At 40.8% G+C, this 21,102-nt stretch overlaps 1 protein-coding gene across 2 annotated transcripts in view; it reads left to right on the plus strand.

Moving 5' to 3' along the window:
• Positions 1-5,206: 5,206 nt before the first annotated feature.
• LOC108108515 (protein naked cuticle) overlaps positions 5,207-21,102 on the plus strand; it is a 43,486-nt gene continuing 27,590 nt past the window's right edge. For both annotated transcript variants that reach the window (XM_017216584.2, XM_017216585.1), the window contains exon 1: positions 5,207-6,356. In XM_017216584.2, the coding sequence (XP_017072073.1) occupies positions 6,293-6,356 (64 nt within the window). In that variant the 5' untranslated portion in view covers positions 5,207-6,292. The remainder of the gene's footprint in view (positions 6,357-21,102) is intronic.

The raw sequence follows: 21,102 nt of genomic DNA on the forward strand, positions 1-21,102 counted from the left end.
CTCCGGCAGCGACTTGAGCTCCGCTTGCGGCTTGAGCGTTTAATTAAAAGGCAACAAAAAGAGGAAAAACATATACATATATATATATATTTAAAGAAAAAAGGCGGCAACTGAGGCGTCGGCCAGCAGTTGATCATTATCAGATACGGCAGCGTAGATAATGAAAGATACGATCTCGGAGTTTGGGGGTACTACAGACATAGATGCTTTTTTCTACTCAGCACTTTAAAAAATGATTTTTATTTTTGTCTTAGCTCCACGCCAGCTGCCTGTAATTTACCACGAGTGGCGACCAGAATAAATGGAAAACTTTATTTTGGTCAAAAGCGTGTGGAAAAATAAATGAAAATGCATAAATTATTATTTCTCTGCCTGCGGCTCGACCATGTTTTCCACTTCAGCTCAGCGGCAATTTTGGATTTGGGAATGTTGCAATTCGATTATTTATTTTGTTAAATGATTTTTAAAAGGTTAATTTAAGTTTGAGGGGGTGTGGAACTAATCAAGAGATTTTGCAGGTGGTATTTATTTCACATTTTGCGGTTTGGCAAAAATTGTTATTTAAAATCTTTAAAATCTTACCATTTATTAAATGTTACAAGGAAATATTATAAACTAGGTTACTTAAGAATGTGTATTTTGTAAGAAATGTTTTTCTGTTGCTTGCCAAATATAAACTCTCTTAAAAGGAACTGTATGATGATAATTTTCTTTATCTGACAGACTTGACTGGAGTATTAATATTAGTGTTAATGTTTTGAAATGTACTTTAAATTACGTTTAAACATTTTTAGTCTCGTTACTGAAAAATGCAATTAAAGAAAATATGTTCTTTTGATATTCAAGATATTAAAAGATGCTTCAAAGTAGCTTCTTTCTTCAGAAGAATTCCTTAAAACTCACAAAACCTCACCCACTGGCCACCATTTGCCCACTCCTAAATCGGTTTTATAGCTCCCATTTAATCTATCGCTTCCCATCATGTTTTTGGCATCATTAATCCGGTCATTAAGTCCCACAGAAACCGTAGATATATATGTATATATATAGATGCCGGGCCTAATCGTTTGATGGACATCGATGGACGGACGTCAGACTCTTGTAAATGTAAAATCATAAAAATCCAGTTGGAAAGGGCGGGCGAAAAGCGCCCAAAAAACACTCATAAAACGGCTGATTGAAATGGCTTTATTTCGTAGACAAAAATTTGTTGCCTCGTCGCTGTTGTTGTTTGGATAGATTTTTAATGATTTCGGCCTAATAAGCAACAATTGGTTGCACTGCCTATCCCTTTTCCCTCTTTCCTTTCCCCTTCCCCAATTTCAATCAATGCACAGTTACAATTTCCGCTTCGGGGCAGCAAACAAATTTTCCTCCAGCCTAACACCAATATGCATCTCTTAGTTTTTTCGTTGTGGGCCCGCGTTTATCAAAATTAATTGGAAATTTTCGTCGTTTTTTTAACGACTTCTGGGTAAAAGTCATTTGAGCAGCGAGAGGAGAGGTGGGGAACTTCAAAAGGCCTGCTGCACATGTTACCAAGGGACTGAAGATCTCATTGGGGGCTCATTTGGTTCTCTGGGCCTGCCAGTTTAATGGCCTTACAATATAATTTCCTGTCAGTCAGTCGACGACCAATGCCAAAAACTACAATTCATAATTGCTTTCGAAATTTGTTTATAAACTCGTCCCACACACCACCGACGACCATCATGATCGGGGGACAACTTCATTTGAATTTTACGGCAAACATACTATAAAATATAAATATTTATGACCAGCACTTACAACAAAGTTAATTTATTTAATAGTTTCACGATGTACACGACCCTACCAATACGCATATGATATTTATTTGATTTTCGATACTTTTACGACTTCCAAAAGAAAAATGTTTTTTGAAACTCTTCGCCTAGCTGATCACTACAAGAAATATATATACTTTAATGAGATCCAGCGCTGACGCAAGTTGGAAAATATATATCTGCTTATCTAATTTATGTTCGCCCCATAATTTACCGAAAATATTTGGGAAATTGAGAGCAGTATCAACGCCTTGTATTTGTTGAGCGTTTAATGGTATCTGAAGAAAAAAATATACAAGTGCTGCGTATTATTCTTAAATTATATTGTGATTTTTGGTCTGTTTTTGGAACTAAGGGAACAGAATTTACGATTAATGAATATTGTGTTTAGAAGTTAAATAAATAATAGTTTATGGGTGTTTCAAGAACCGTTTAATGCTAAAATCACAGTAAAACTTTAAAAAGAAAACTTAAAGAACAAATATTAATAGGAAATGTTTCCCCATTAACACTTTAATTGGATATTGATCGAATATTCCCTAGCAAAACACTTAAAATACCTTTTAATTAAATAAATAGAGCCTCGTAGATTGCCCTGGAACCTAAATACCATTCTAGACAAGCCAATTATGTTTATCTCCTGTAGCTAGAATGACCCCCTGTAACCTAATCAACTCCCTAATGCAAACACACACGCCACATAAAGCTCGATTAAACTCGTCTAACCCTTCAAAAACTCATCAGCATTGCCAATATGTGTGAAGATAGGGACATTTCTGTGGAAAGCGGAAAGCGCAAAGGGGGAAAGCTGGTGGAAAAGCGAGGGAAAATGACACAGAGCGAATCCAATACTGCTTCCTTGTCAATTACAGCGACAGTTGCCATGGCTGTCACTCTGTCATCGTCGGGGCAAATGTCAAAAACCCTTTTATATAGCCGGGTCACATATGACCGCCGCCACCCACCAAAATTCAGAGCCGCCAGACATGTTCCACTCGTTTTTGGGTAATTACATTTGCAGCCAGGTCCGCCTATATCGCCGTATCCATCGACTTTTGTCAAACGCAAAGCTGCGAAATTCTGTGCAGCGAAATTCAGAATTCAGCAGGACAAAGAGCAGGGGTTGGGCTGCGAAACCGGAGAAAACATAAATCAATATCGGTGGACAGGGCGGACGGAGATCCCCGACATCAATCAAGAGCCCGCATCCAAACTGAAGGAGCGCAGGAGACACAGCCTCCTGAAATTAAGACGATGGATCAATGTATGACGAAGGCAGCACAAAAGAAGATCCGACACAAAAAGATGAAAGAAAGAAAAACAAAAACGAAGAGAGCAAGACTGGAAACCCTTCTGTTAGAAGGAGGTACCCTCTGCCGCCTTTGTAGACCCCTTTTCAAACGCCTCCCCTCCTTTCGATCGCGTGTTCTTCTTCAATTACAGCGCCATTATACCGAAAGCCGAAAACGTTTTACGGTGCGAAAGCCTGCGGACCCCCGAGGGCAGACTTAACCCTTTACGAACTTTTGTCTTAAAAGATCCAGTGAAAACTAGATGATCATCTGTCGTTCGCCATTAATTCAAGAAATAAAGTGAATGTTCTTTCTAAATGCATAAATTGTGTGTTCTATGATCTTCTTAATGATATTCTAATGGTAATAATTAATCTCGGACTTAATATTTAAACTCAATATGGTTCCCGAAATAGGACCAAAAATTATGTTTACATATATATTTTTATCTGATTTCATTTTTTCAATTTATAATAATTAAATATATATATTGATATTAAAAAAAACCTATTATAATATTTTAATAACAGCTTACTTCATTTTTCACATAAAAATAAATCTTAAAATGGTAATTTTTAATGGAATTTATTTCATATTATATTCATATTTCATGGTATTTGAGTAGTAATGCTTTGTCAGATAAAATAATGTTAAAAAAATAATTTTTTCTATTAATCCAACGTTTTTACTTTAAATAATGATTCTTAAACCAGTTTCCCTTACGATTTCAAAGAAGCCTCCTTTTACCATAGTGGGTTAACGGACAGTACGATCTCCGCGGGTTCTTTCCACTTGCCTTCGATCGCCGAGGAAAGAAAGAGCTTTGTGTTTTACCTTCCTTTTTTTCAGCTTGCTCTCTGGAGCGTAATTCAGGATTCTCCTTGCTCTGTTATTATCGGCGGGTTTTGAGTTTGGGTTTGGGGTTACTTTTTTTGGTTGCTGGTAGGTAATTGCCCCGATGTTCGAGCTCAGCAGGCGGCTTCTTCTGCGAAGTAAAAAACTGGAAAGGGGCAGCAGTCGGGATCAAATTTAAAAACAATCAAAATTTTTTTCTGCTGCCGCTATGCATAGAGCCAAATTAAAACCAGGTATTATCCAAACATGTGTATAATCAAAAATTGCTGGTGGACGGAGAAGCAATCGCTCGAAATAAAAAACTGGACTGGAAAGGTGTAAGGCAAAAAGAAAGCTCTGAGTTCAAGGCGTGGCAATCGAGATGTTGCAATCGAAGATGTTGCACGGTTAAGTGTTTTATTTTTGTATGCCATATCTAAGAACATTCTGCATGAGATGGGAAAATTGCATTTTTAATGTTTTATGTTCTTGTTCGAATTGCATACCAATAATTGGCATTTTCATAGCATATAAATTCTGTAGGTTGTAATCTTTTTTATTACAATTTTCTGTAGTCATTAATTCGTACTTGACAAAAAACATTGTAGAAATGGGACACATATTTTGTTTTCTTACTATTCTCTCTTATTTAATATAATAATGATTTATTTTATTTAATAATAATAATATTAATAGGTTGTAAAAATTTAATAGTTATAAAAATTAATGAATATTTTAAGTAAGCCACACGTATTTGCGTATTATATTTTGTGTTAAAATTTAAATTATTATTAAAACAGAATTTTTTGTGTTAATAGGTTTTAAACAAAAAATTATAATAGTATTAAGTACTGAAAAAAAATAAAAACCCTATTTAACTTTTATACAGAAAATAAGAATAGTTTAATTACCAAGGATACAAACCATTCGAAAGTTCCATCATGCCCTTAGTTTACATCTTCGACTTCCACTGCCACAGCCCCAAAGAGCGCGAAACGCACTTCGAAAATGCTCTTAAATAAACAAAACCACATCGAACACACTGTGTTGTTTTTGTTGTCTGTTCACAGCTGTCTCTTTGCAACCATAGGCAAAGCAAAGCACTGAGAGAAAAAATCCAGTTATCCACATATAATAATTTTCGAATTTCGAATCGAAAGAGAAACGACAGAGCACTGCGAAAGAGAGTCCGAAAGAGAGGCACTCGCGGGTCGAAAACACCCAACCACTGTGTCGGCTATTCTCGAATGTCTCAGGGTGTTCAGATTGTTTTCGTCCGTTAATTCGAATAGACGTGTGAACTGAGACTCCGAGATACGGCGGAAAGTATCTGGAAGATACGCGTAGTTTGGCCCTCCAAAACAACTGCTGGCCAAATTGAATGATTTTTTGTGGCCCAGTGAAGTTATCATTGAAATGGGAAATTGATCTAATGAATAAATGTATCTGCGAGATACGCACAGTGAAGTTTTTAATTTACTAGCCGGTGAAAAAAGTCAAGTGTAAAAAACGAAAAGTAAAAGAAAAACCAAAAGCGAAAAACCGCCCCCGCAACAATAATAAAAACAACCGGTACACCACCCCCCGAAAATCAACGTCGCCGCCGCCGTCGCCATCGTCGTCGCAATCGTTTGGAAATAAATCGTGTTTTTGCATTTGTTGTTGTTGTTTTTTGTTGTTTATACGCCAAGTTATTTACGTCGTCGCAAAATAAAAGCAAAATATCAACAACAAAAACGCCTGGCGAAAAACAAATCGAGTCGGCGAAAATGTTTTACAATTAAAATTACGCGCGCAGCGGGCACAGAAAAGGTACAACTGCGAGTATCTGCAAGATACACACACGTAGATCAAATAAAGCAGCGCAATATGCGCAAATTAAACTAAAATGCAGCACATCAGAGCTGTAAAAAGTTTTACGACTCTACGACGGGTAACTTTGCCACCCGCACAGTCGAAAATAATACCAGATACAAATTAAGGTCGCCCAGCGTCAGAGCATAAACACGGTGTGGAATTGGTATTGGAACTAGATGTGGATGTGGATGTGGAGGTTCTACCTTCTTCTACCTGGAGTATATTAGTCTCAGTCCTTAGATCCTTACACACACAAAAGGATAGCCAGCCAGGGAGCGCACAAAACGCACACACAAAGGCCGTAAAACATTTTGGGCTGCCGCTGCCGCTGCAGCAGGTCTCCTCCTCCTTCTTCTCCCAGGACTCGTAAATTTCCAACCCAACCACCACCTCTACCAACACCACCCGGAAAATAAAAACACCGAAAAATCCAAGACACCGCCAAGTAACTGCATCCTCAAGCAACCAACTTATATATAGAAATATATATATATTCGAGCAGAGATGGCGGGCAACATTGTCAAATGGTGGAAGCATAAAATTCTCGGCGGCTACAAACAATTCTCAGGTAAGCGAAAGCCAAGCGTCCTCAACTTGTTTAGTGAATTTCCAGATAGTTGCCAACAGATATGGCCAAGAGATGGATGTTAATGCTCTCGGGGAGTGCCAAGGTGAGGGGCGATAGCATTCAAGGAAACAATTTGTTGGCAATAGCCAAGTAAATTAAATTGAAAGACTAAAGGCGTCAGGGGTTCTTTTGAAGGAATCTCTTGAATGTGGATTATTAATTAGGGGGTTATTTTAACATCTGGATATCTATGGGGTATCCCTATAATTGCATTAGCAATTAAAATAATCCCCTAAAAGTATTTACCCAAAACCAAAGCCATTAATCCATGCAGAATGTTTTCTTTATTCATTTGCCTGCTGCCCCTCAGCGAAGGCCATTCCCATTAACATGCAACAATCTGGGGCGAAGATCTAAAATATTACCTTCGCCCAAGCAATTGTACACTCACTCACACACACACACGTGTATACTATTCTACTATTCAGAATTCATTCAGTCAAGGGCTTCTCCCACATCCTTTTCCAATAATTACGGCGAACAACTAAAAGTTGAAAATAAAATGTAGGCAATCCCCCGGCTGCATTTTTATCTAGAAGATACACAGCCATTTGCTTGTGGTCTTTGGAAATGGTTAGGGAATGGTTGAGGGGAATGGAAGTGGCAGGGAAACACGACACACGAAAATAGAACGGAAAATCGGGCATGGTGCTGAAGAGGAAAAACACAACTGCCGAACGGCCGAGCAGCAGCAGATCAAAAGGAAAAGCGACCCATGGAAAATAAATAGAATTTCTTTTTTTTTTTTGGAAAGAGATTGAAGAATCGAAGAAGGGATCGCGATGATCAATAGAATGGCTCCTGCTCAGAGATCGCCTCCTTAGCCATGGGTAGCATATCATGAGCGTAAATAAACAAGAGGTCCGGTTTCGGGTTGGAAGTGGAATCGGAATTGGAATTGGACTTCGAAAAGGGAATATCGGACGACCTTTCTGCCAAACGAGCGACGTTGATGTCCGAATCGCTGAAGGAACATCAATCAATCAATGTTCCTTCGCTTTTTTTCCTTCTGTCCACAAATTCATTGGAAATATTCTGGGTCCCCCTCCTACCACCTCTATATTTTTATTTTTTTGTTTGTTTGTTGTTTTGAAGTCCCAGAGAGGGAGAAAGAGTGAGTGAGAGAGAGATTTCTTCTCCTTCAGCTGGCAATTGGTCTGCGCCAATTAAATGCCAGGCCAACACTTTGAACCCTTTGCAGGACGACAAGGGCCGTACACTAATTGCTGGCAGATGCAGGGGGAATTCAAAGGAAACCTCCAAAGGCACACCGAAGTATGCAACTTCAAAGAAAGCAGCCTCGAAAATACTACACAACAACAAAAAACGGGAAGAGAGTGGCACAAAAAATGAAAATAAAGCGAATTGAAATGCCGACGCCGTTTAAAAACAACGTACGAACATTTCTTACCTGTTGCAGGTAAAACCGAAGGCAAGTAGATGCCGCAACGGAGGTGGAGTTGCTGGCCCGTTGCTGATGGAGTGCACTCAGAAAAATTGGATTAGTCCGATAATCCCATGATTAATACTTAGAAAGTACGCGGATTTATCTTAAACTTGAAGTGGTACTTTTGATCTTGAAAACAAATGTATTCCTTATGTAAGGTAACATATTCAAAGGTTTCTATATGGTATAAATCCAAAAGGAATAGCTCATAATAATGATTAGTAAGTTGATTTTCACGAGATACCAGAAATGTCAGAGTGTTATCCCTATTAAAGTTACAATTTAAGGTCATATTTTCTCCCTGTGCAGTAAGCAGCAGCTGCTGCGAGGCCAAGAGACCGATGCCGACTCATACACAAAAACCTTTTAAAACCCTCACGTTGATAAAACAACAACAATAACATCGGGCATCAGCGGCAGCAAGTCGTCGAGCCGCCGCCGCAAGCAAAAATAATAATAACTGAGCGGCAGGCGGCGGCAGAGTCGTTGCAAGCTCCCCATTCCCATCCCCAACTCCAACTCCGACTCCGACTCCGAAGATACATCCACATCCAACCAGTTCCGCGGCCAGGCCAACTATGCCAAACATCTCGGCAGCGGCTACACAAAAGCGGTTTTAGAGACCAAACGACGATCGACAGACGGACTGAAAGACGGAAAGACCGAAAGACGGACGGCCTGAGGAACGGCGATCCAGCGAGCGTACTCTGTTTGTATCTTTGAGATACACACCGCTCGAGATGCTGCGACTGCCAAGCTGCGCTTTGCGCTCTGTTCAAAAGATGCGCTTTTTGCTTTGAGGCGCGGCACCAAAGGCCGTCGTCCACAGTGGTTCGAAAATGTGTGTTTGAATGGGGATTATCGGTGGTACTTACTTACGGCTAGGGACAACATATGATACTGAAACTGAATAGTTATGGAGTTCCAGAAGATTTTAAGCAGATTATATACGATTTAGTAGACACGCTGTAAAGATGCATTTAAACTATACCTAAAGTGTAGATGGGGCATACTTTGTTGCAGTCTTACATTGTTGTTATTAAGGGATATGGTAATTCCCAGTGGTAAAGATTCTGTATTCGGAAATACAAACTCATTCTTTATTAAAGTGTTTATTCCCAATACCATTATCTGTACTTAAAGAAAACCATTTATATACATAGATAGAACTAACTAATAGTTTCTTCTTTAGTTAAATGCCTTAACTTAATATCGTTTCCCTGTTCAAAACTGTGCTAGTAAATAAGAAGTTCCCAGAAAAACGCTTCATACACATTATCAAATAAAAGACACTTAAAGGAATATCTAATTTTAATTTTTTGTATTGATTTATAACCAACTCACTTAGTCACCTTACTTATTCAGCAGTCAGTAATTCATGAGTTACCCACTGTGCCCTGTGCGGGTTTCACAACTTTTGCCTTGGCTTTTCTTCGATGCCGTGCCGTTGCTGTTATTATTATGGTTGTGGTTGTTGTGAATTACGGTAGAAGGCAACAGGCGAATCGCGTCGGCATTGCCTTCATGACAGGCCGAAAGCAACGTGGCTCGAACCGCATTGGGCCTCAAGATCCGGAAAGGGGTAGGGGAGGACCAGCTCAAGCTGCAACTACCAACTTTGACTTGGCACTTTTTGGCTGATCCGCAGAACTTGCAGAGGAGCAGAAGGGGCCAGGGAGCAATAGCCTGGTATAGGCAATTTTCGTAATATTAGCCAGGAAGTGGCCGCTCTGCCTTTCGACATGCCAGCAACCCTATATGGCTGGATCGGTTCGGTTTGGGATTGGATCGGATGGGATGGGTTTTTCGCTTTGGTTTTTGGTCCAGCTCGATGGACTGGTTTTTGCGAAAAGGTGGCTGCCAAACCAAGCCAAAACCAAAACCAAAACAATGCTGCGCCGCCTTGTGCCAAAAGATAAAAAGCTGTTAGCTCGTAGCTTCTGCATTTCTGCAGGCCTCCCCGGGGTGGTGGTGGAGGTGGTGGTGGGGGATTTGGCCACTCAAGATATATGTAATGACTTTTGAGGTTTTTGTTTTGGTCATCGGCTTTTGTTTGTGTTGATTTAGCAATTGGCTCTTGGGCCACTTCTTGGAATTATGCCGCACTTGGTCTGAATGAGCAAATACCACGACCCTTGCCGTTCACTCCGTGGCCATAACCTGGCCATAACTTCTAAAATAACTTCCTAAATGCAAAGTTAAGGCTTAAATAAGAGGATCATAACTTTAACTAAGTCGTTAAAAAATGCAGAGAGGCTGCTCTTGGAGGAAACTAAAAGTTGAATTACGAACATATTTTCAATGTTATTGGTATAATAGAGATATAGAAAGATAAAAGTAAGTAATTTAGGAGAAACTTTGTACTAAACAGTAGAGTAAGGAAACACCTAACCAAACTATTATGATAATTTATGAAAACTGTCTTCCAAACACGACACTCTTTCCCCAAAAAGTAGAAAGGGGAAAAGGAAACAAGCTCTAAGCAAATATTAATGGAAACTTGGCTGCCCGATTGTTCCAATAACTCTGATGGAAGAACCGTGTTGGCTCTTCTTCTTTGCAAATTATATATATGAGGGTCGGTTCCTCTGACGTCTGATTGATAAGCGAACCCCCCGCCTTATCTTAATAATATTTAATGCATGGCAAGGCGAAGCGTGGCGAGGCCGAAGCGAAAAGTGTTGTCACCAAGGGGGAAGGGTTGAGAATGGGCACAGAGGAGGGGTTTTTTGGGGGCCAGGGGAATAGTTTGTGTATAGTGAAAATGAAATTGAAAATAATACAAAACGCTTTGTCGGTCATTAGCTTTGAGTGGACGCCGCCACCGCCGCTCTTTGCCGCTTTCGAGTATTTTTTCTTTTTTGTATTTTTGGGGATCGTCGCGTCATTTGTTCGCTTGGTTTGGTGTGGCTTGGGTTTGGGTTCGGTTCGGTTTGGTTTTGATTATGTCAAAGCGAAAAAGCCGCCAACCATGTGTGTGCTCTATCTATGTGTGTGTGCGTGAGTGTGCTTTGAGGAAAGCGGCCTGGGAAACTTTTTTGGGGAAGACCCCACCAAAGTGGAAACTCCGATTTGTTTGGCAGTGATGGAAATTCTGCTATATGGATTTTTGTTAGTTATTGAAAGAATTCCATGCAGAAAGTAGAATATGAAACGTTTAATTAATTTGTTTAGAGAACTATAAATAATATATATCTTTCCTGGAATGAATATATATAAAATGTTCTTTAACTTAAAAATCCATCTACCTAAAATGGGATATATACTCAGACTATCTACCAAAGCCATATATACGACTATATATACGTATATGGAAATGATCAGTATTTAATGATTTTCCATTTTATTTCACTAAAGTGGAATGGCAGGCAGGCTGGCAGGCAGGTTGCGGGGGGAGGAGATAAAACAAAGGCGGCTAACAAACAGAAAACCAGCAAACCAAGCCAACTGACAACAAAGCGAACTATGGATACCCGTAGTATCTGTGTGTGAATCTGGCAGAATGTGTTTATGTGTGTGTGTGGGGGGTATTTGGGTGTCTCTACCGCTTTTTGTGTATGCGTGTCAACGGCACACACAGACACTTTCCGCTTTTGAAGTGGCTTTTAATTGATAAAAAGCAAAAAAAAAGGCAAAAAAAAAATAGGAGGAGAGCAACAACAAAAAAATGGGCATTACACATACGGCGTGGTGGCTGTGCTGGAAAATTGAGAGCTGATAGCAGTAGGAAAAGCAGGAAAAGCAGCAGCAGCTCCACCCTCACCACCAACGACAACGACATTGATATTAATTCCCACGCTGTTGATGCGAGAGTGCTCCGCTCCTCTGGACGGGATTTATTTTCGGGGTCTGCGCCGCATTCATCCCACTTGCCACCCACCAACAACCCCCCACTCCATCCACCTAGTTAAATGATAAAAACGTGTTGCAGTGGAAAAGTGGGAGTTGCGGGGGGATACTTTAAAATTGCAAAAGCTTGGCAACAACAGAAGCTAAGTGCTTTTGGGAATGAGAATAGATAATGGATGGCTTGCAGCTCTACGATGGCAGTTTTGGGCGAGAAAAATTTGCTGGAAATTGTTTGTCAGGCGGAAATAGCTAGTCAGAGTGCGTGATTAAAAATTCAGAAAAAATATATATGCCAGTTTAAAGACTCTTTAAAGGTTTTTTAACTTTTTAATTAAGTATTTCGGATTACTTTTCCAAAAATACATTTATTTCTAACTCAATAAGGACGTACGTTGTCAAAGGCCTTTTGCGAAGATGCCAAAAATCCAAACTAATACAATTTGCTGCTTCAAAAGCAGCTTCAAAGGGAACTTTTCAAAGGAAAAACATAATTCTCTTAGCCCCAAATCCAACACCAGCTCCTTCCGTGGTTTTCCCACACTCTGTGGCCCTGAAAATGAAATAGAAATAGAAATATAAACCCATTTCCTTCAATCGTCTGCCGCAGACAAAAATTAAACTGTTATGTTGCCGGCATTTGCCAATTTATAGAAAATTTCCAATTGTGATTATTGATTATTCATTTCCTCTGCCGACCGATGGCCTCAGCCTCAGTCTGAGCTTCAGCTTCAGGTTCGAACTTTATTTTGAGCTCGGGAGTGGCGCACCTACATTTCGATTTGGGATTGCTTAACCCACTCTGCCCCGCCGCTGTTCCCATTCCGCCCCCGCTCGCCAGGGGTTAAGTTGAGTCGTCGTCTGTGGAGCCGACATCATCATCATCATCATCGTCATCGTCGAAATGGTAAATTGGACTGCAGAATTTTCGTATTGGAATTGCCGGGATTGTTGTATTGTACAATAGTTTTTCTTTTTTTTTTTTTAACATCCCCTCCCCTTGGTTTTGGCTATATTGTCGGGATTGGATTGGTATTGTATCGGTGTCAGGGACAGGGACAGGGGCAGGGACAGGGCCAGGGCTTGGGGTAATCATAACGGGTCGCTTGTTAACATGCTACATTAAATTTTTATCAAGAGCCATGGCAACAACAACAACAGTCGAGGCGCACATATACATCCACTGCCCATCCCCATCCAAATCCCCATTGCCACAGCTTACATAAATATCATAAATATCCGAAATAATGATGTTGTTTGTTGTTGTTGTACTCTCGATTATTATGATTATTGTGGAACGGCTGCAATGTAGCATGATTAACACAATCCCGGTGGCAAAACGGGGACCCCAGAGGGAAACAATCACCCCGAGTAGAACCTAAAAGCATTGAACTGAGCTTTCCCCCGACTCTTTGTTTTTGCTCCCTCTCTCTCCCCCCCCCACCCCACCCTCTCACATACATTACAAATAATCATAATAACAATGGACCCTCATTGCCTGTAAGGAAAGATTTTTGGTACCGCTGACCAACTGGGAAAATTGTCCGAGGCAGTGAAGAGGGTTTCGTTGTTATTGTTGTGGGTGTGGTCAGAGCGGCATAAAAACGCGTTAAATTACAACATGAAAAATGCCCGTGGCAAGTACTTAAAGTCTGTTAAAAACCGAAGCCACAATGGAGGGAGAGCTGTTCATTAACTTAGCCTTAAGAAGTGTTAATTTGGAGAAAGTATTAGTATTATTGTTATATTGCTAGGGAATATTAGTGCTAATATTCAGAAATAACAAAGAAAATAAGAACCCTCTTGAAGCACCCTCTGTACACAGAAGGGCTCCATAATAATGCCCCCAAACTTCTAACGATCGTATATCAAAGTTTCCCATTACCGCAAATAACCGAAAATATCTATGGAAACCTCGTTAGGAGTTCGTTCGGCCAGTTGTATTGAGTAAATATGGCTTTATAAATTATTTTCATGATTTATATAATATTTATTGCACAAAACGAAGACCATAACAATAAACATAATGACAGGACAAACAACAACAAACAACAAACAAACAAACACGTACACATGCGGATACTTTTAATGTATTTACGAAGTTGAAGTTCGCCTGCCTGACTGGGACTAGTTGCCTGGCTGACTGACGAAAAGTTTTAATCGCTTGGGGGAGGGCCAACTCCCATCCATTTGGGGCTTTATCATACATTCAACTCGCTATCGGCCGTACAACGTCATAAATTCGTAGCGCCAATTAATCACTTTTCCAGCGGCGGGGCGTGGGACGGGGGAACTGTGCTGCGAGGGCAAAGTTTTCGTTTGACTGCATTGCAGTGCAGTCTATTGAATAATTGATGATGCATCTTGCAGATACATTCAAAATGAGCATACTCGAAAACACAGAACGAGACCAAAAGCTGACATAAATATATAAATATATATGTATATCTTTTGTATATATAAAAATGCCAACAAACTGTCAATTCCAATTCATTAAAGACTCCGTGAGACGTGTGGGAAAAAATTACAACCGACTGCAGCAGCAACAAGTTGAGATACAGATACGGATAGGGAAAACACAGAGATACGGATGCGGAAAAGCCAGCAGAAAAGTATCTAGGGTAATGAGGAAATATTTCAAAAAGGGACGGCCGCTGCTGCTGCTGCGTGCCAGTGAATTAATGAAGGGACGCAGGAGCTAAAAACCTTCCCATCAAAGATGATAAAAAACTCTTATCAAACAGAAGCCCAACAATTTTTATTGCTTTGACAAATGACAAGAAAGAGAGAGCTCAGTTCTGTGATGCTGATATATATATATATATATATACGATCCATTCTTTTTTCGGGGAATTTTAAGTGTTATTTATGTTTGTACAGTTAATTTGCATCCCATTGATGTCGCACCCGAAAGGGTTTTAGAGCGGTTCAAAGGGTCTCAAAAGATATTTTATGCGTACATAATTAATACTTGGTGCGGGCGGGCGTTTTTAGAGCCTAAGCGGAAATGCGGTCCTAAAAATTCCTCGAATTCCCTCTCAGTTCCTCGTCTCTTACATTCCATGGACCCAGGCCATGAGCCATTGTTCCCCGTAAGCTGGCATTAAATTTTCATGGCTTAAACAGCGGCACGGCATAGGCTTAGGTCTCTTTCGACCACTATTGCTACCTCTTCTTCTGATTTTCCTGAACTATTCCTTCGCACTGCTTTCCTCCTCTCATCATCGGAGAAACGTTTTTCACTTGAATTTCTGTCGGCGGCCATATAATTAAGGTGCATACGGCAAAATATGAGTGCAACGCAACACTTTGTGGCCAGGGCTCGAAGGAAAAAGGGACAGGGAACCTGCAATTTGCCCTGGCCGGGACGCGGTACTCTCGGTCTCGGAATCACTGGAGTCACCAACAGTGAGTCGGAGATTCAGGCTCAAAGTTTCCCCGATGCGGCCACGATGCTCATTAAAAAGCCACGTAAATGCACAGGAAGACAGTGGGGAAATATTCTTGATCGTAGGAGTTATATCGATCCCTAAATATTAGACTTTTTATAGTGAATATTGATGTGGTTAGGGTACATAATTAGGAATTAAAATACTCCTCTTTCTGACATTTCTGTAGTATTTAGAATTTATATATCACTACCCCCCTTTTCTCCCAGTGTACGTATAAAACCTGAACAACAAATTGAAGCTGCTAGGTTAACGGGGAGTAACTAAGGGGTGCCGTGCCCCAAAAGTGCTACAGTTAATGGGCAGCAAACAGTCCCGGGTCCTCGACGTCGTGTCTGTGTTAATTTGATATGCTGCAGGCTGCCCAAGAAGGTACCCGAGTGGGCGGAGGGGGAGTGGCAATGGAAGGGGCAGGGGCAAAAGCAGGGGCAAAGGCAAAGGGGCAGGGACAGGGGCCAACAGGAAGCGAGAAGGAGCCATCTGTCAGTTGGAGTTATGGCAAATGCTCTCTAGATTGCGTTACTTTTTCGGTCTTTTGATGAATTATGTTTGCAGATAATTTAAAAGGGAATTTTTAATAAACGCAGTTTGAAACTTTAAGTACCCTGGGCTTTAATAAGGTGGAAAATGTTAGGAAAACTAAATTATGTAGAATCGAATTTAGTCATTTGCTAACTAAGAGTTATGTATTACAATTATGTGTGAATAACTTTTAAATATGTTTTACCTTTTTTATATATTTGTTATAATTACAACATGTTAAGGCGTTATCCCCCTTTACGTTCAGGTCTAATATTTTCCCCTTAATTATTTGCTAATAGTTAATGCTAATATTTATTGCGCATATAACAAAAGTAGTAATAATTTCGTGCACTTCGTTTTATTTGCCATGTACTCGTACCTTACCTTTCCTAACACTAGCTGAAAGTCCAACGAACAACTTTCCACGCCGGCTGGTAATCAGATATCTGTTTTGGCCCTACACCAACTGCTCGTCGAGCATTTAATGCAATTTATTTAATTAGTTTTTGTAGGAAGTTTGGCCGTCTTTTTTGTTTTGCTTTTCGAGCAGGGTATTATGTGTCTGTGGCTGTCGTTGGGTATACATTTCCAGGCTACGCAATCGCGACCGGCACCCAGCACCGACAGCTCTCCCCCTTTAAAAATAGTCAAAAAATACGAAAAGCGAAAAAATGCGGTCATAATTCACTTCGCAGGCAACTGGGAATAACAAGGTTTTGACGTTTATGAATTGATCATTATGCAAAATGATGATTTGTGGCGTTCAAATTACAAATTTGTTACATATTCTTTTCCCTGCCCACCTTCTCCATTGGGGTTCCTGCCTCGAAATGTTGCGCCAATTTCAGCCAGCCACAAATCATTTTCTTCAACTCTTATATACACATCTCTATATATATATATGTATATATATGTTCGGATCGGTTTATCTGGCCCCCATCGCAGGTCTGTGCGTTATAAAAATTGACTTTTCGCAAAACGATAAACAAGATGTGCGGCACAGAGGGGTTAGGGGTATGCATATTTACGCATAATTTGTGTGGCCCCCATTCCGATAATAAAAATAGGGTACCCGAGGATGCCAAAAATATGCATGAAATCGTGGAGCACAAAAGGGGAGGGGGCAGATTAGGGGAAATGCAATTTTTCCTAGTGTTCGAGGTACTCCTTGAGGTGCTATAAAAAGATGAACGGGGAAGTCTCAATTTATAATGAATGAAAACAGCTGAAGAGACTTAAACTTGGGGATTAGGAAAATTTATGAGTATCCGCAGGGGAAAACGAGGGAGTTCTAAGCTAAATTTAAAGGTTATAAAGTTTGCAACTTTTGACTTTCTTTTGGCTTCCACAAATAGTTTTCTTATAAAGTCATCTCTATTTCGATTTGGTGGCCAGCATTTGTAAACGTTTTGTATCTACCGAATGTATCTCAGTATCTGGTACAACATTCTTTTGTCTCATATACAGATGCCACCATCTGCATTCCAAGCAACCTTTTTCCGAACTTCCTCCAGCGATCTCCGTGAAATATTTGAGATAATACCCATACATCAAATGTCGGTCTGAACCCTCTTTTATCGGAGATCTAGCGTATTTCTGCCACGAATATTTGGCCGCTTACTCATCCAGCATTTCATTCAAAATGCCAGGCAAAACATTTGCCTAATTATCCGCTTCAGCGGCCAAAGATTCTCGTATGGCAACGGTTCAGGGCTAAGCCGAACGGAGAAGCGGAGTTCCTGGAAAACCTGACACATTGTTAGCAGCTATAAAAACGTCAAGGAGATCCATGGTCGGATAGGCCCAGGACACATGGCGGGCACAGTCTTTTCAGGGATTTTCATGCCAAGCAGAACAGCATGACACATGCACGGCCACAAAACTACGACTTCGATTGCAGCTAATGATGGCAGCGGAGCGTCGTGTGTGTCTTTAGGAGATTCCTCTAGATCCCACTCCAGCGGCAATTGATTTTAATTTCCATATGTGTGTGTCCCCCGAGCGGATGCAGTGAGGGAAATAGTTGGCTAATGGTAATTGCCCAAAAATAATCTGGTTAAAAACGTTTAAAATAGAAAAATATAAAGAAATCAAGTACTTACTTGTCTAAAAAATATATTGATTACCTGCAAAACTTAAGGCAAATACCTTGTTATTAGTTTTTAGTTCACTAATTTTCTCTCTCTGCATGCTAGTGAGTGTGCGGCGGTTGTTAAAACTTCCGCTGCAGCCCCAGTGGAGAATAAACCGCATCCACAGCTGCTCCAAAATGCGGCGCCGACGATTTTGTGCCTGCTTGCCTCTTCTTTTTACCCCTTGATGTTGCTCGGATCCTGCTTCATCTGCTCTCTGTGTTCCTCCGCCGCCATTAGCTCTTCTTCTATGCACTTCCGTTCCACACACACAAACTCGTACATGGACAATGTGACCCAACTGATGGGCAGGTGTTGCCGTTATGCCGGCATTTTGTGGTCTCCGAATGCGGTTGCAATAGGATGAAATCGTTTGCATCGGTTCCAGGGAATAGCCATAGGTGTGGTCCCTCGGATGAAGGCGAACTACATTTCAATTGGGAGTGGAAGGCTCCGATTAAGCCGATTCCAGATATCGTGAGTGCCCGCCCGGCTGTCATTAGAGCGGTATGTTGTGGCATGGCTTGGCCAAGGGGAAAGGTTCTCCGAAGTGATTGTCTTTCTTTTTGCCTTCAAAAGACCTCATTGTGATTGATTGATTGATGAGGCAGCAGTCTCAAAAACTGCAGTTGAGAGTGATTAAGAAAGAGATCATAGAGACGGGAAGAATGAGGTATAGGGAAAGTCTTCATGTATTGTTCCTATGGTTATAGGTGAACATGAATTGGTTTTCATTGTGGTCAGGAAAGAAAGGTTAAGCCGGTAGTGATTGACAAGATTGAGTGGGTTTCAGGTAAAGTACTATGCCATGTGGTTGATTATACACACAACTACCACGGCTAGCACTTCTTAAATGAAAGTATAAAAGAGTCTCCTGATACCTATTTTTGATGTAAAAATACTTTGTAATTGATTAGTTTTAAAACAAGTTACTTGGCTAAGACAGAGTCCGTGATAAGAACTATTAAGATTTAACTACTAGTACTTATTGAAAGTAAAGCAACAGCTTTAAAGTTATAGTTTATTTTTCTACCATTGGAACCTCTGTCAAAATCATTTATTCTTTCAACGACAATATTTTTGTTTCCACACAAACGCATTTGGGTTCCTCTTGGCTATCCTTTGACCCTAGCATCTAACCCAATCCTAACAATGTGTCAACGAAATTTGCATATGGCAAAAACTGTCCTATGTAGATCTTGGCATGGGTTTCCAACACCTCCCTCTACTCTTTTTCCTACTGTCATTCACCACTTGCCGGCTGTCATTTGTAAAATTTATGACTTGCTGTCAATGAAATGCCACCCAAAGCGTTCTGCCATTGTTGACACCACACGCAGATACAGATACTTATGCACAGCTACAGATACAGATACGGAGACACATCCAAGACAAAGGAGCTAGCAATTGAGCGATGTTGTCGCATTGTTGCACATATTTAGCAGCCATTTTCAATTTCATTTGTGCCACAATTTAAAATGCAAAACACAGGCGAGGATGTCTGGTCTGGTCTGGCCTGTGATGGGATGGCATAGAATGGGATGGTGTATTGGGGGACTTTGACAAATGCCGCTGCCACTTGGACCTAGGTGCTAATGGTTCGCTGGTGGTCCGGTGGTTGTACGGAATACTCGGACCTTCAGCTCCCTCCGAGGTCGGCTTATTGAAATTGATGAGCGGCCAAGTACGTGGCAGCTTAGCTTAAGTCTACCCCGCCGAACCGAACCGACAAAAGCCCCCCAAAGCAACCATCTCCATCTCGGACGACCCTGGGCCTATAAGCGCAACTCAGTCTGACTTTGACATTGATTGATTGCTCTGGCAGTGTAATTTATATGATTGTATTAGGGGAGTTCGCGGGGTCTTCACTTCTCCACACTTTGTTATTAATAGTTGCCGCCGCCTCTGGTTGTTATTTCAACAACAAATTCCCCTGAAAATTATTTTCGTTTATAAAATATGCCCGGCAATTCATTTTTAATGGTTCGCCATGCACTTTAGCGCTTTACAGCACCGACAATTTAGCCACCTAGATCGAGTCCCAAAATCCACACAAGAGCGAGGGATTAAGGGCGAGAGATGCTGAAAAATTGATGGCAAGTGTTTTTCGGGTCATAAGGTAACCCAAGCATACTCTTTTTGATAGAGGAGATTCTAGATAAATTGGGGATTATTAAAAACAGGCCATTAGGAGGGCTCAGAAGGATCTACTTGCTAATCCGATTGGATTTTGATTTATTGAGAACAAGATTTAATAAATTTATAATTGAAAACTCAATAACATATATTCCTTGATATTAATTTGTTTTTCTTGTTGGCTTAAACATTTTCCCACATGCTTCAAATACTTCGAGCGCACCAGACACTTTCAGATAGCAGGCATTCCTTTCATTTTTGGGCATACCCTTTTCCATAGCCCTGCTGAAAAATATTTCCCAATAGAATTTCATCGAGCTGTGAGTATTTTGCACAAAATTTGATACGCAAAATATGTTGCAGCGGCAACAGGAAGGTTTTCCAGCTGGGTATATACTATATATGTATGTGTAGCTGCCGTACGGGATAGCCAGTCACGTACTGTGGAAAAGCCACGGGCAAGTGCAGCCAGCAATATTCACACCCACCACTGCCACGCCCCCTTTTGCACCCGAGAACCAAGCAATTTTGTTTTGGTTTTCGGGAAAAAATGTTCAGCGTTTTATTTATGGCAGACGTTTAGCAGCGAAAAGGTGGCGAAGGGAATTCAAGTTGATTTTCAATTTTAGCAGCTGCTTTAAAAAGTGGCGCTCCGAAATGTTTTTGCATTTTGTTTTTATTTTTTTTAGTGCTAGCCATGTATTTTTTTTTGATGCTGCACTAACTTCATTAGGCACGGAGAGAGACGTTGGAGTCTTGAACTTCTGCAGCTGCCCCAGGCGAAAGTTTAATGTCTTTTCTGGCTAATTGAGTAGCCGGCAACGGCACCGGCATCGGCACCGGCACCGGCATCGGCACCGGCACCGGCAACGGCAATGGCAACTCTAGACGGACGGATAGATGGACGGATAGAGGACGGACTTTTAGACGGACCAAGCGAACCGCACATAAAAAGACCCTGCCAAGTCATGCATCTAATTATGGGTAGCAAAAAGGCAAAGTAAAATAAGCGTCGAAACTATTTACTGCTTTGTGGAGCTAAGGGGGGTGGGAGGAGTGTTTGCTTGGATTGGGGACGGGATTAGGGATGGGGATTGGGGGGTTGGGGATACATGTGCTCCGGTATGGCTGCTTAAAGGCAATTAACTGTTACT

Source organism: Drosophila eugracilis, unplaced genomic scaffold, assembly GCF_018153835.1.
Source record: "Drosophila eugracilis isolate 14026-0451.02 unplaced genomic scaffold, ASM1815383v1 contig_2154, whole genome shotgun sequence".
In the NCBI taxonomy this organism is placed as follows: Eukaryota; Metazoa; Arthropoda; class Insecta; order Diptera; family Drosophilidae; genus Drosophila; species Drosophila eugracilis.